The sequence below is a fragment of the Mytilus trossulus genome, chromosome 6 (genome assembly GCF_036588685.1).
Source record: "Mytilus trossulus isolate FHL-02 chromosome 6, PNRI_Mtr1.1.1.hap1, whole genome shotgun sequence".
In the NCBI taxonomy this organism is placed as follows: domain Eukaryota; kingdom Metazoa; phylum Mollusca; class Bivalvia; order Mytilida; family Mytilidae; genus Mytilus; species Mytilus trossulus.
Window position 1 is genome coordinate 41,858,263 of NC_086378.1, and position 12,437 is coordinate 41,870,699.

The window sequence follows — 12,437 nt, forward strand, 5'->3', positions numbered from 1 at the left end:
TATGGAATGAGTTGCCAAACCACTTTAGAACTGAAACATCTTTTACCCAATTCAAGAGTCTAATAAACTCATGGAATGGCAACTCATGCCATTGCAATGCATGTGCATGTGCATTGTTTTATTTATTTTATGTTATAGCTTGAAATATAATAGTGCTGCTTCTTGTGAATGTTTGCTAAGCTTTTTATAATTTGTGAATGCTGTGCTTCAGTTTTTATGTTTGCTTTTAGTGCTTATGCATGTGTATAATATAGTATTTAATAGTGCAGCCTAAATGTGCATGAAATGTATGTTCTATGTCTTTTATGTTTTAATATTTGTATTGTGTATGATTGTTATGTAAATGTATGCGTTTGTCGGTTATAAAAGCTCAGAGAGCTTATGTTTATTTGTTATATGACATGCCGACTCCAAATAAAGCTTTGAATTGAATTGAATTGACATAAGACGTTTTCGACTGATTTTTATAGTTAGTTCGACTATTTGGTATGGGCTTTGATCATGTTGATGACTGTACGGTGAACTATTATAGTTGTTAATTTCTGTTTTATTTGGTCTCTTGTGGAGAGTTGTCTCAATGTTACGGAAGCCGATAAGGGCCATTCAAAAAAAAATATTTTATGTCGTTATTACGACATAGCATGTCGTAATTTCGACATAACATGTCGTTTTTACGACATCGTTATGTCGTAATTTCGACATATCATGTCGTAATAACGACATAGCTATGTCGTTAAACGACATCGCTATATTTAAAAGAATATGTATTATGATTGGCAAGAGACTAAATGACAAAGAAATTAACAATTATACGTCATCATAATGTCCCCGATAATTATAAAAGCCCCCGCATGGTCAGCTATAAAAGAGGGAAGAAAGCTACCAGAGGGAGGGTCCCCGAAATGCTGTGTGGCAGACAGTGTTATTATTCAATTATTAGCTCCCTTGGTAAAACTCCAAATTTCATATTTAATGTATTCTATTGTTAAATAATTTACATGAAGCTTAATAGTATATATTTGTTAATTGCATAGCTTTTGCTATTTGAATTCATTGGTTAAAGATATTTATTTATATTGTAAAGTTTAATATTTGCATCGTCGCAAAATCTTTGGTTACCTTCTTTGGATACCTTCAGTGAGAAACTTATATATGTTATAGATACCAATTTAGATTAACTTGGCCCATAGTGCTGTACAGTCAGTCAAAGTCGTTTAGATTAACAAGTTTAAAACCGGTCGTAGAATAGCTATGCAGTCACACATGTTGGAAGAATGACATGTGGAATTATTAGAGGACTGAAATTGTACAACCAAGTCAAGCCAAGCTTTCCATCTCCCTTTAAATAAGCACAAACTACATGGCTTCTTGGTATAAGGGTGTATTGAAGTATTGATAGCTCTATTTCTACTTTCAAACGTTGGGCACGCGCGATGTTCCTACAACCCTTTCGGATTTAAAACAGAATCTTCGAAATTTCATCCGCAAAACAAAATAAAAATGTTAGAAAACACGAACCAATATTAAAACAAATTCAATATATGTTTTAAATTATGTTTTTACAGCTCTTGATCATCTCCTAAGTAATATCTAGTATATTTGAGGATTAAAAAAAGAAAGCTATGTGAAAAAAACGGATGTCCCCATCCAACGTTACATTTATGAAAAACTGTTTTAACTCTTATGTATAGTGATCCTATTTCTTATTATCTGATCTTCTTGATTCTTGACAGGAACAACGACATGTGTCGGTTCTTTTTGGCGTTAAAGCCGTTATTTTACCAAATTTCATTTGACTCGACTGCATCTGTAGAAAATGAATAAAAATAGTCAGACAATAATAATATCTAACAAAAGTACAAATATTTGCCTCATGTGAGTTCAAATATTGCTGATTCAATAAAAATCTTCTCTACACAGTCGTTTTTAAAACGGTAGCCATTTTGTACAAGTTGATATTTCATTTTTCAAAGCAGTTAAGGCGTTTTTTTATAATTGATCAAAACAAAAGTTAGATATACGAAGAGTAAAAAATGCCTAGATTCTATCCTTATTAACTACATATTTGGGTCTTAAAGGAATAAAATGCTTCCATACATTAAAAAACGGTAGCCAATTTTTCCAAATGTCTGAAAACGTCTAAATTCCTAAAGACGCTAATTTCCGACGTTAAATGTGCTAAAGTTTCAATTTAATGTTTATGATAATTAAAACAAATCGTGTTATGAAACTTGGAGAAAGATGTTAAGGATTGCTGCCGAAAAAAAAATAGTGCATGTTGCTAAAGACTCCGCCCGGGGAAATAGGTTCGACACAGGTTAAATTTTGCAATTTTTATTAATTGTATAGCTTTTAACGATTTATTTAAAAGAATTTGGAAATGGGGGAAAAATCCCATTTTATAAAATAAATTGAAATTATGTTACGGAATTACTCCGAAATAGATCATTTAAAGTCGTCACTTCAGTTAGGTGCAATCACCAATATCAAAACACTTAATACCAGTTCACGGAATGTTTTACTTCGCGATTTGTCCTGCTATTTCGTGATGAAAGTAATTCCTGTACTAGCGAAGCCGGAACTTTTCGTCAATATAAACTTGTGCATGAAATGGAGGTAATTGAAAGACGAATCCCAAACAGCAACGAAAACCGTTTCATCGAATTAAAAAAAAACCGGGATTATATTTTTATTTGCCATTTTCGCGGACGACCCAGGAGTAGATTACTATATTTCAAAATGTATATATCTGAAGATGACTTGGGAAATAATTCTCAAGCCAAGGTTCAAGTAATTGAAGGGGTGTATTTCGACAACTTATGTGTCAGGGAAAATACAATTCTATTCAAATTTAACCAAGGGTATAAAATGTTCGATTTACTTGCAGAGTGTCAGATATATTTGTATTGGGGATGAATTAAGATATAGAAATTTTACAATGACAGATGATATGCAACTTGAAAGTTAAACATCCTATGATAAAAAAAAAATATGAAAACCGTATACATGTACTTCCGTCCCATCTTTCCTTCCTACATTACTTGCGACAGTACTGCATTTTAAGTTGAAATAACTTAGGGAGCTACCATTGGATTTGTATGGGGGGGGGGGGGGACTAGGATGACAATTGTTGTAAAAAAGTCAGGATAAGCTAAGAAAAAAAAAGGCAGGACCGAATAGACTGAAAAATAAAAAGGCAGGACAGAGATTACAACTAAAAAAAAAGGCAGGACAAAATTTTTCATCCTAGCCCCCCCATAAAAATCAAATGGTAGCTCCCTTAAAGGGTAAACATTATTATATCGATTTCCACAACTCGAGGTAATTTTTTGATAAAATGACATCACAAAACGAACAGAACCAGAATCAACCAACAATATAAAAAAACGAATAAAACTTGCAAAAATTAATCGAAGTCAAAGACCCTCTTCGACGTCGCATTTTAAGTGTATCGTGTTGTAGAAATATCGTGCCCAACGTTTGAAAGTAGCTTTAGAGCAATTGATACTTTAATTCACCCTTATTGCAAGAAGCCATGTAGTATGCGCTTAATTTGAGGGAGATGGGCTGCTCAGCTGGCAAGTTAGGCTCGTATATTCACATAGTATTATCTACCGGATCTGTCTGTACAGCCAATTGTAAAACATTATTTCATTACACTCAATTGTTTTTTTTATAAAATATATAAGTTTCTCACTGAAGGTATTCAAAGAAGGTATCCAAAGATTTTGCGACGATGCAAATATTAAACTTTACAATATAAATAAATATCTTTAACCAATGAATTCAAAAAGCAAAAGCTATGCAATTAACAAGTATATACTTATGAAGCTTCATGTAAATTATTTAACAATAACATGCATTAAATATGAAATTTGGAGTTTTACCAAGGGAGCTAATAATTGAATAATAACACTGTCCGCAACGCAGCATTTCGGGGACTCTCCCTCTGGTATCTTTCTTCCCTCTTTTATAGCTGACCATGCGGGGGCTTTTATAATTATCGGGGACATTATGATGACGTATAATTGTTAATTTCTTTGTCATTTAGTCTCTTGCCAATCATAATACATATTCTTTTAAATATAGCGATGTCGTTATTACGACATAGCTATGTCGTTATTACGACATGATATGTCGAAATTACGACATAGCGATGTCGTTATAACGACATGTTATGTCGAAATTACGACATAGCGATGTCGTAATAACGACATGTTATGTCGAAATTACGACATGCTATGTCGTAATTACGACATATTTTTTTTTTTGAATGGCCCTTATCGGCTTCCGTACAATGTCAATCATACCTCATCTTCTTATTTATAAGAACATTATGGAAGCTTATAATAGTCACGAGTTGAACAGTTCTCAGCTCAACTTGTTGACATAAAAAAGTGGTAATGTTTATATCCAACCTTGTTAACTTGATTGTGTGTACTTGTTAAGTTATTTTCTAAACATTCCGACTTTCAGAAAGTGTACTTGTTAACTTCTTCTGAACAAGTTGACTTTGACAAAGTGAACAAAAAAGTATAGACTCGCCGTGTGTACATGGTCTTTGTTCACTTGTAACATAAAACTAGGCTGATAGTTATGGAAGCTTATAATAGTCACGAGTTGAACAGTTCTCAGCTCAACTTGTTGACATAAATAAGTGGTAAAGTTGCATTATATCCAACCTTGTTAACTTGATTGTGTGAACTTGTTAAGTTATTTTCTAAACATTCCGACTTTCAGAAAGTGTACTTGTTAACTTCTTCTGAACAAGTTGACTTTGACAAAGTGAACAAAAAAGTATAGACTCGCCTTGTGTACATGGTCTTTGTTCACTTGTAACATAAAACTAGGCTGATAGTTATGGAAGCTTATAATAGTCACGAGTTGAACAGTTCTCAGCTCAACTTGTTGACATAAATAAGTGGTAAAGTTGCATTATATCCAACCTTGTGTACTTGGTAGTGTGTACTTGTTTAGTTATTTTCTAAACTTTCCGACTTTCAGAAAGTGTACTTGTTAACTTCTTCAGAACAAGTTGGCTTTGACAAAGTGAACAAAAAGTATAGACTCTCCTTGTGTGCATGGCCTTTGTTCACTTATACCATACAACTAGTATGGAAGCGCATATGGTACACCCCTTGTAAAGTTATTTTGTTGCTAATAAGTCGGAATTATTAGTTAAGTTGTGTGTTATAAGCTGGAATCTTATCATCAAGTTGAAGTCAAGTTGTCGGAATGATGTAGAAAAATTGTTTTACAATGTCGACTTGCTGATATAAATATAATGGCATAGTAATAAGAAGTCGACACGTTGAATTCAACTTGTTAATTGATTAAGTCGACAACTTGTTTATTTGATATTAAATCATCATATTGAAGTCAACTTGTCGGAATGATAAAGAAAAAGTTTTTGATTACGATGTCGACTTGTTAATATAAATGTAAATGACATAAAATAAGAAGTCGACTTGTTTATTAATTAAGTCATACTTTATTCGTTCTCACGGTCAGATTCCCACGGTCCGTATTTTACTTCCTGTGCTGACACATTAAAGATGGAGATCGACAGCAACAACATCAGCGGGAGCAGTGGAAACGAGTCATAAGTAAGTTTATATTTGTTTTCTTTGGAGACTTAGCGTTATATTTTAATATGAAGCAATACTGAACACAAAATGAAAAAGATCATAGGGAGAAAAAACGTTATTGTTTGAATGAAAGGGCATTGAAAAGTTACAGTTTAACGTGACCTGTGATAAGATCTAGAGTAAGACGTCTGCTATTATTAAAGATATATTCTACTTAAAGGGTTTCACCCCTCTCCCCACCATCCCATCACAAGTACACTACCCGCTCTGTACGACTGTCAATGAAAAATGGAAAAAAAACTGAATGGTCCCTCTCTTTCGCCTTTCAGAGTCCTTTGTAGATCAATCTCCATGACTCATTTAATTCATAACAGCTAAGCAAAAAAAAATTAGTAATCTAAACAAATAATTTGATTCACAACTAGCAGGGTGGATCTTGTCATTTATAAGGGTTGGGTATGGGGATCCTAGCCCACGATAAAGGGGAGTTCCAACTATATGTCCCCATTCAATTGCATTGATCTTCCAAATAAATGTAAAAGAGGGTTCCAACCCCGGACCCCCTGCTTTCGCCACTAATGCCAGGTAGAAAAGCATGATGCGAAACGAAATATGTGTTCACTTTATTTTGATATTGACCGATTAGAAGATTTTGCTATTCATTAAACATTTCAATTGAAAGAATATCGTCTATTTCAGCTGCTTGGTCACCTGCCCGTCTTATAAATGGTCAAAGACTATGGAAGCAAGCAATATTTTAAAGGTAATGTTGAAAGTAAAACAAAGAAATATGTTGCTGACATCGAACATCAAATCAACACACTTTGGCTTAAAAACAAACAAAATTTGTCAAAACTTTCTTGTATGGTTTTTATAATGTTTTTCTTCATTTAGACTAATCAGCTCCATCTTCGTGGAAAGTATGAAAAAGGTTTAATACTGTATTATGATTTATTTTGTAAAAACTGCACCTTAAACGGCCAAAAATTACAAAAAATAAAGGATTACCAAAATAGGAAAAATGAGCACACATTTACACGGCTCTAGCGAAAAATATAGTGAACCATGATATAAAGTTTTCTTCATATTTTGTCTAGCATGCGCAGTAAAAGCGAGACATGTAGGTACGGTTTTACAGGCGACGGTGAATATATGGCGTTAACATTGCAACCAAGTTTGCTGCTCATGTCTTTATCTCGTGAAGCATAACGAGTAAGGTTCTTATATTTAGGATGCAGATTTCCTACATATTGTTCTTGCCAGTCAGTCATGCGCCATTTATCTTTGACCTATTTTAAATGCTTGAATGACCCTGAAGAAATTTAATAGTCAATTTTGCAACCGAGTTTACTGCTTAAGTCCATATCTCAAGAAATAGAAGTCTAAGGTTGATAATATTTGGCATTAACGTCTCCAACTACAAGGGGATGATAGTCTGAAGTGTAATTTTAGCTTTGACTTAGGTTGATGATATTAGACAAGGAGTTTCCCTACTACCAGGGGATGTCATTTTGATACCTGTAATTTGATCTTGGCCTTGTTTTTATGGTTGATTGACTTTGACAATATGCGACCAAATTTTATAAATTAGTCAATGATTGATAAAGAACTAGATATCATGTTTAAGGAGGCATGATGTTACAACAAATTTAGCAAAAATTGAAACATATTTTTTTCATAACAAATTTTATTCATTAGGTACACTATTCGTTGTTTCTTTAAGATATGGTACAAAAATCAACCAAACAAAATAAATTCGTTTAGGCATCAGATGACTTTTAAAATGTTTATTCGATTGCAATATGCTGGAAGAAGATATGTCCTCTTGTTTGAAAATGAAAACATGTTCAAATGTAAAAATATCATATGCTTATACCTGATACCTATAACGGGTAAATTTAAAAATGAAATATGTTATAAATATCGCCATGAAGATTTATTTTGGATTGTCAAAACTTACTGTGTATTTTTCCATTTCGTATTCCATTAAATGTGAAGGCGCAGCGCATTTCCTAGTAGTTTTATAGTAAGCTGATGACGTCACAGTGAACACCCTATTTAGATATCAAGCCAATCGGATTTTTCATTTTATTATTACATCATACGTGTAATTTCTATCTTTATGTTTCAGTTACTCTGTTGTCTCCTTTGTGTTGCTGATCATGACGTTACAGGAATACCTTACCCAGGCGATGATGCTTCTGTGCCTGAACTAGTCCAATACTATCATCAATTATGCTACACGTCCCTTCAAATATGTGGATTTCTTTTGTTTGTCCACGGAACATTCATGAGTTGTTCCATGTTAAAAAGACTTAAGAGAAGATTAAATATCAGACGGCGTAACAACCAGTCGCCATTACCTACAGTTGTAAGGACAATCCTGGCTTTACACCGTAATGGCCTGTCTAATGTTGGATACAGGTATATGTGGAGGACTCTGAACATAGGCTTTGGACTTTGCGTCACACAATCAAGAGCAAGGCTTTGCTTAAGAACAATAGACCAACAGGGTGTACTCAACAGATCGCGTCGAGTTCTTCGAAGGAGAGTGTACTACAATAGAGGACCAAACTATCTGATTCATGTCGATGGTTACGATAAATTAAAACCCTACGGCATAGCTATACATGGGGCAATCGATGGATACTCTCGTAAACTTTTATGGTTGATAGCAAGTCCCTCCAACAATAACCCCAGATATGTCGGTTACTGGTATCTTAATTGGATCAAACAAAGAAAGATGCTTCCAAGGGTTGTTCGATCGGATGCAGGAACAGAAAACGTCATAATGAGGGATTTACAAAGATCGTTGCGACATAATCAAAACGATGAAATGTCGGGACAAAATTCTTTTCTCGTCGGCAGATCTGTTGCAAATCAAAGAATAGAAAGGCTTTGGGGTACACTAAAAACGAGTTTCACCCAGTTTTGGAGAAACCGTTTCCAGGATTTCCAAGACACTGGACTTCTTAATGTATCGTGTCCAGTACATAAAGAATGTGTTCGATTTTTGTTTCCTCTCCGTTATCCAACATCAATTGGACATGTTTGCTGAGAACTGGAACTCACATAGAATAAGAAGACAACGTGCTGAAGTTGTAACACCAAGTGGTATTCCAAATATGTTATACTATCAGCCAGAGATCTTTGGTGGAAGAGACTGTTCATTTCCTTTACCATGTAACTTACAAACAATTGACAATCTCATAGAGGAATATACAGAGAACTTTCCAGAGCATGGCTGTAGCAATGAATTTATTAACATTGTCGAGTTGCTTACTGGAAACAGACGAGATCAGTTTCCCATCATCACATCATACGATGACGCAGAGCTATTGTTTCGGACATTGATTGCTGCCTTACCGAATTGAACATTTGCTATACATTTTTTATACAATAATGATTTTTCAAACATATTTTTAGAAATTAATTAAATATATAATATAAGTAGGTTTGATATTTGGTTTTACCATACAAGAATTAAATCAAACAAAATTACTATGAGTTACTATATACTGTTTCTGGGTCCAGATTTTTTGTTGTTGATTATGGTAAATATAAAAGAAAATACTCTCTACGCCTAGTGCAGCATGATACGATCACATTTATCAAGGGAACAAACAGTAGGGCAAGTGTTGACACAAAGCTCATGCCTGATTTGTAACGCCTGGTCTCGGCACAAAAAAGTTTGCCAATGAGATATGATATTCCTATGTTGATCGCATTCGTTTGAATGGTTTTGTTTCTACTTTCTTGTACTCAAGGATCTAGTTTAATGACAAACTTTGTGTGCCAATACTTTAGGATATGAAACAAAAGACTTTTAAGAGGCTGTATCGCTCACATCAACCGTGGCTACATAAGCCAGCCCAATTTAGACCCCGATATTATAGGTATGTTCCCCGTTATTGCCCATCAAGGATGGATATAGCACTGCTTGAAAAGTGTTCATACAAAAACAAATGTTATCAAGTTTGGTCTCAGTAGTTTTGTTTAAGATCTTTGATCCCCCTGGCCCTCAGCTCAGGGTCCAATGTTACACTATGTTGTTAGTAATTCCTGCAATCTTGGGTTATAGTCTTGAACCTACCAGAAATAGTTTGCCTGTGCATTTTAAAAGATCATTGTGACCAAGTTTCATTGTAATTTGCACGGTACTTTTAGAAAATATCTTTCAATAAATTTCGCCATATGGTATAATCTCAACTACGTTCGTCACTGGCAATCAAGTTGGATTGTACCCTGTCCTGCCGAACACAATTTTGCTAGAAGGTCATCCAATGATAAGTTTTGCTTCAATTTGCTTAGTAGTTTCTAAGTAGAAGATCTTTCTATGCATTTCCAAATAAGATGCACTTACACTACGTTTTCCGCGGGCGGCCATCTACGATTGGAGACATACCTGACAGATATATTTATTGTAAGAATTTACTAATAGTTTGTTTGCAATTAGTTCTATAAATTCTGTGTAAAAATGTGCTCCGTAGAGCGTAGCAAGTAACGACCGTATAAAGGGTACATTCGGGTAAGTGTTGACACAAAGTAAATGTAGACATATTAAATTGCTAGACTCCATCCAATTCAATCGCCCCGAAAGGGCCAATCACATCTCTAGACCCGATTTGGGCCTCTTGTGTGTTGGAAACGATAAACAAAAAACTTAAAAAATTAAGTAAAACACAATGTATGAAATCTACAAAATAAAAATATAAATCTATAAAGTATACACATGTCGAACAACATTTTTCGTTTCATCAAGTTGAAGCATTTTCAGTCTAGATCCTTTTTGGTACTCTTCTCAGTTTTCAAAACCGCCAACAAATTACATAATCCATTAAAATACCTTCATATGATTTCTGTTCCAAACATCTTCATCAAAATCGGACAAAAAAAAAATGATTTCCAATTTGTTCTTGGTTCACCCCTTTTGGCCTTGTGTTTCTCAAAAACGGTAATTTCAACATCAAATATTTAAAACTATCTCCTACAGGGTCCAATGTGAAATCGTTGTTCCCCTCGGAGGCCTTGGATCAAACCAAAACCGGCCGGAAACAATTTGCAAAGGGAACTAGGTTTTGTTCCAATTGGTTGTTTTGAGCAACTGTTTAACTATGTTCCCGCTATGCCAGATCGTTTAAAAAGAATCAATACAAGAACCAATGTAAACAAGTTTGGTTCCTATAATTGTTAATGTTTGTGTCATTTTGGTCTTTTGTGGATAGTTGTCTCATTGGCAATCATACCACATCTTCTTTTTTATAAGTAAGTTCAGAGAAGATATTTGAATGCATTTCATACAAGTGTGGCAGTTAGGATTATTATTTCATCATTATTTCCCTTGTTTAAAACTATAAATTTCATATTTCTTTATTTGATAATTTAGATGAAGCTTATTCGCTATATATTTGTTAAATAGCATAGCTTTTGCTATTTGAATTCATTGGTAAAGGATATCTATTTATATTGTAAAGTTTAATATTTGCACCGTCGCAAAACCTTTGAGAAACTTATATATTTTAAAGAACTCGTTAACCGGATTTTAGGGACAAAAATGTCGGTTATTGATTGGGGATGTACGGCGACAGGGCGGGCGGCAATCAAATGTTGTCCGTGCATTAACTCATGAACCGTTCAACCAAAGCTTTTTAAAAAAATACTGATAACTAAATGGGGGTCAAGTTCAATAATGGCGAATTTGACTTTTACCGTTCAGGAGTTATGGTTCTTAAATGATGGAAAAATGGAGTTTCCAGTCGTGTCCGTGCATTTACTCATGAACAGTTCAACCAAAGCTTTTAAAATTTTAATATGTTGTTACTGACAACTAAATGAAGGTCAAGTTCAATAATGGCGATTTTGACTTTTACTGTTCAGGAGTTATGGTTCTTGAAAGATACAATATTGAAGTTTCCAGTCGTGTCCATGCATTTACACATGAACTGTTCTACCAAATCTTCCCAAATTTTAATATGTTATTATTGATGACAAAATGAAGGTCAAGTTCAATAATGACGATTTTGACTTTTTCCGTTTAGGAGTTATGGTTCTTGAAAGAATGTGAAATGGCATTTCCATTCAAGTGGTTGCATTTACTCATGAACCATTCCATCTAAGCTTTTCAAATTTAAATATGTTGATACTGATGACAAAGTGAAGGTCAAATTTGATACTGACAATTTTCACTTTCACCGTCCATCAGTTATGGTTCTTCTGATATTGGCAGGACAAAAATAAATGATAATAAATCCGGTTTGCTGTCGTTGTGACAGCCAGCCTCTTGTTTTAGATTATTATCTTGAATTCTCTAAGGATTGATATTCAGTCCAACCAAAGAAAGCCAAGCTCTCAAAACAGAATTTAGGTTAGTGCATTTGCTACATGCCTCCATAGTACATTAGTGCATTTGCTACATGCCTCCATAGTACATTAGTGCATTTGCTACATGCTTTCTAAGTACGAGTTTGAAGATATTGAACGCTCCATTTCTGATTACCTTTGGCATGTGATAATAAAAGTTGTACTTTGTTAATTAAATTATATATTGTTTTCAGTTTTTGGTTTTCATTCACTTAGATATATTTTAGCGCATCACATTTGGCATCAGTCATTTCTATTACATCAGTTTACAAACTAGAACTAGTATCTCAATTGTTTGTAAAACAATTGAAAGGTCTTTCCTGTTAAAGTGATGTTTTCGTAATGTACTTTGTACGACCTTTCGTTTGATATACGACAAGCATACCTTCTAAAACTTTTCGCTTATAACACTTAATGGTCTCATCCGCCTAATTTTTTTTAGATCGGAAGTATGATATATGTAACATAGAGTATATGAGCTTTCATTTG

At 34.1% G+C, this 12,437-nt stretch overlaps 1 protein-coding gene across 1 annotated transcript; it reads left to right on the plus strand.

The window, feature by feature from the left end:
- Window positions 1-5,498: 5,498 nt before the first annotated feature.
- On the plus strand, window positions 5,499-8,646 carry LOC134722712 (uncharacterized). Its single transcript, XM_063586334.1, has 3 exons — window positions 5,499-5,606; window positions 6,288-6,351; window positions 7,720-8,646. The coding sequence occupies exons 2-3, from the start codon at window positions 6,328-6,330 to the stop codon at window positions 8,644-8,646; spliced, it is 951 nt and encodes a 316-aa protein (XP_063442404.1). The 5' UTR covers window positions 5,499-5,606; window positions 6,288-6,327.
- Window positions 8,647-12,437: the final 3,791 nt, after the last annotated feature.

Coding starts and splice junctions, on each gene's coding strand:
- LOC134722712 (XM_063586334.1), top strand. CDS start 6,328: ATGGAAGCAAGCAATATTTTAAAG. Junction 6,352..7,719: donor AAGCAAGCAATATTTTAAAG/GTAATGTTGAAA, acceptor TTTATGTTTCAG/TTACTCTGTTGTCTCCTTTG.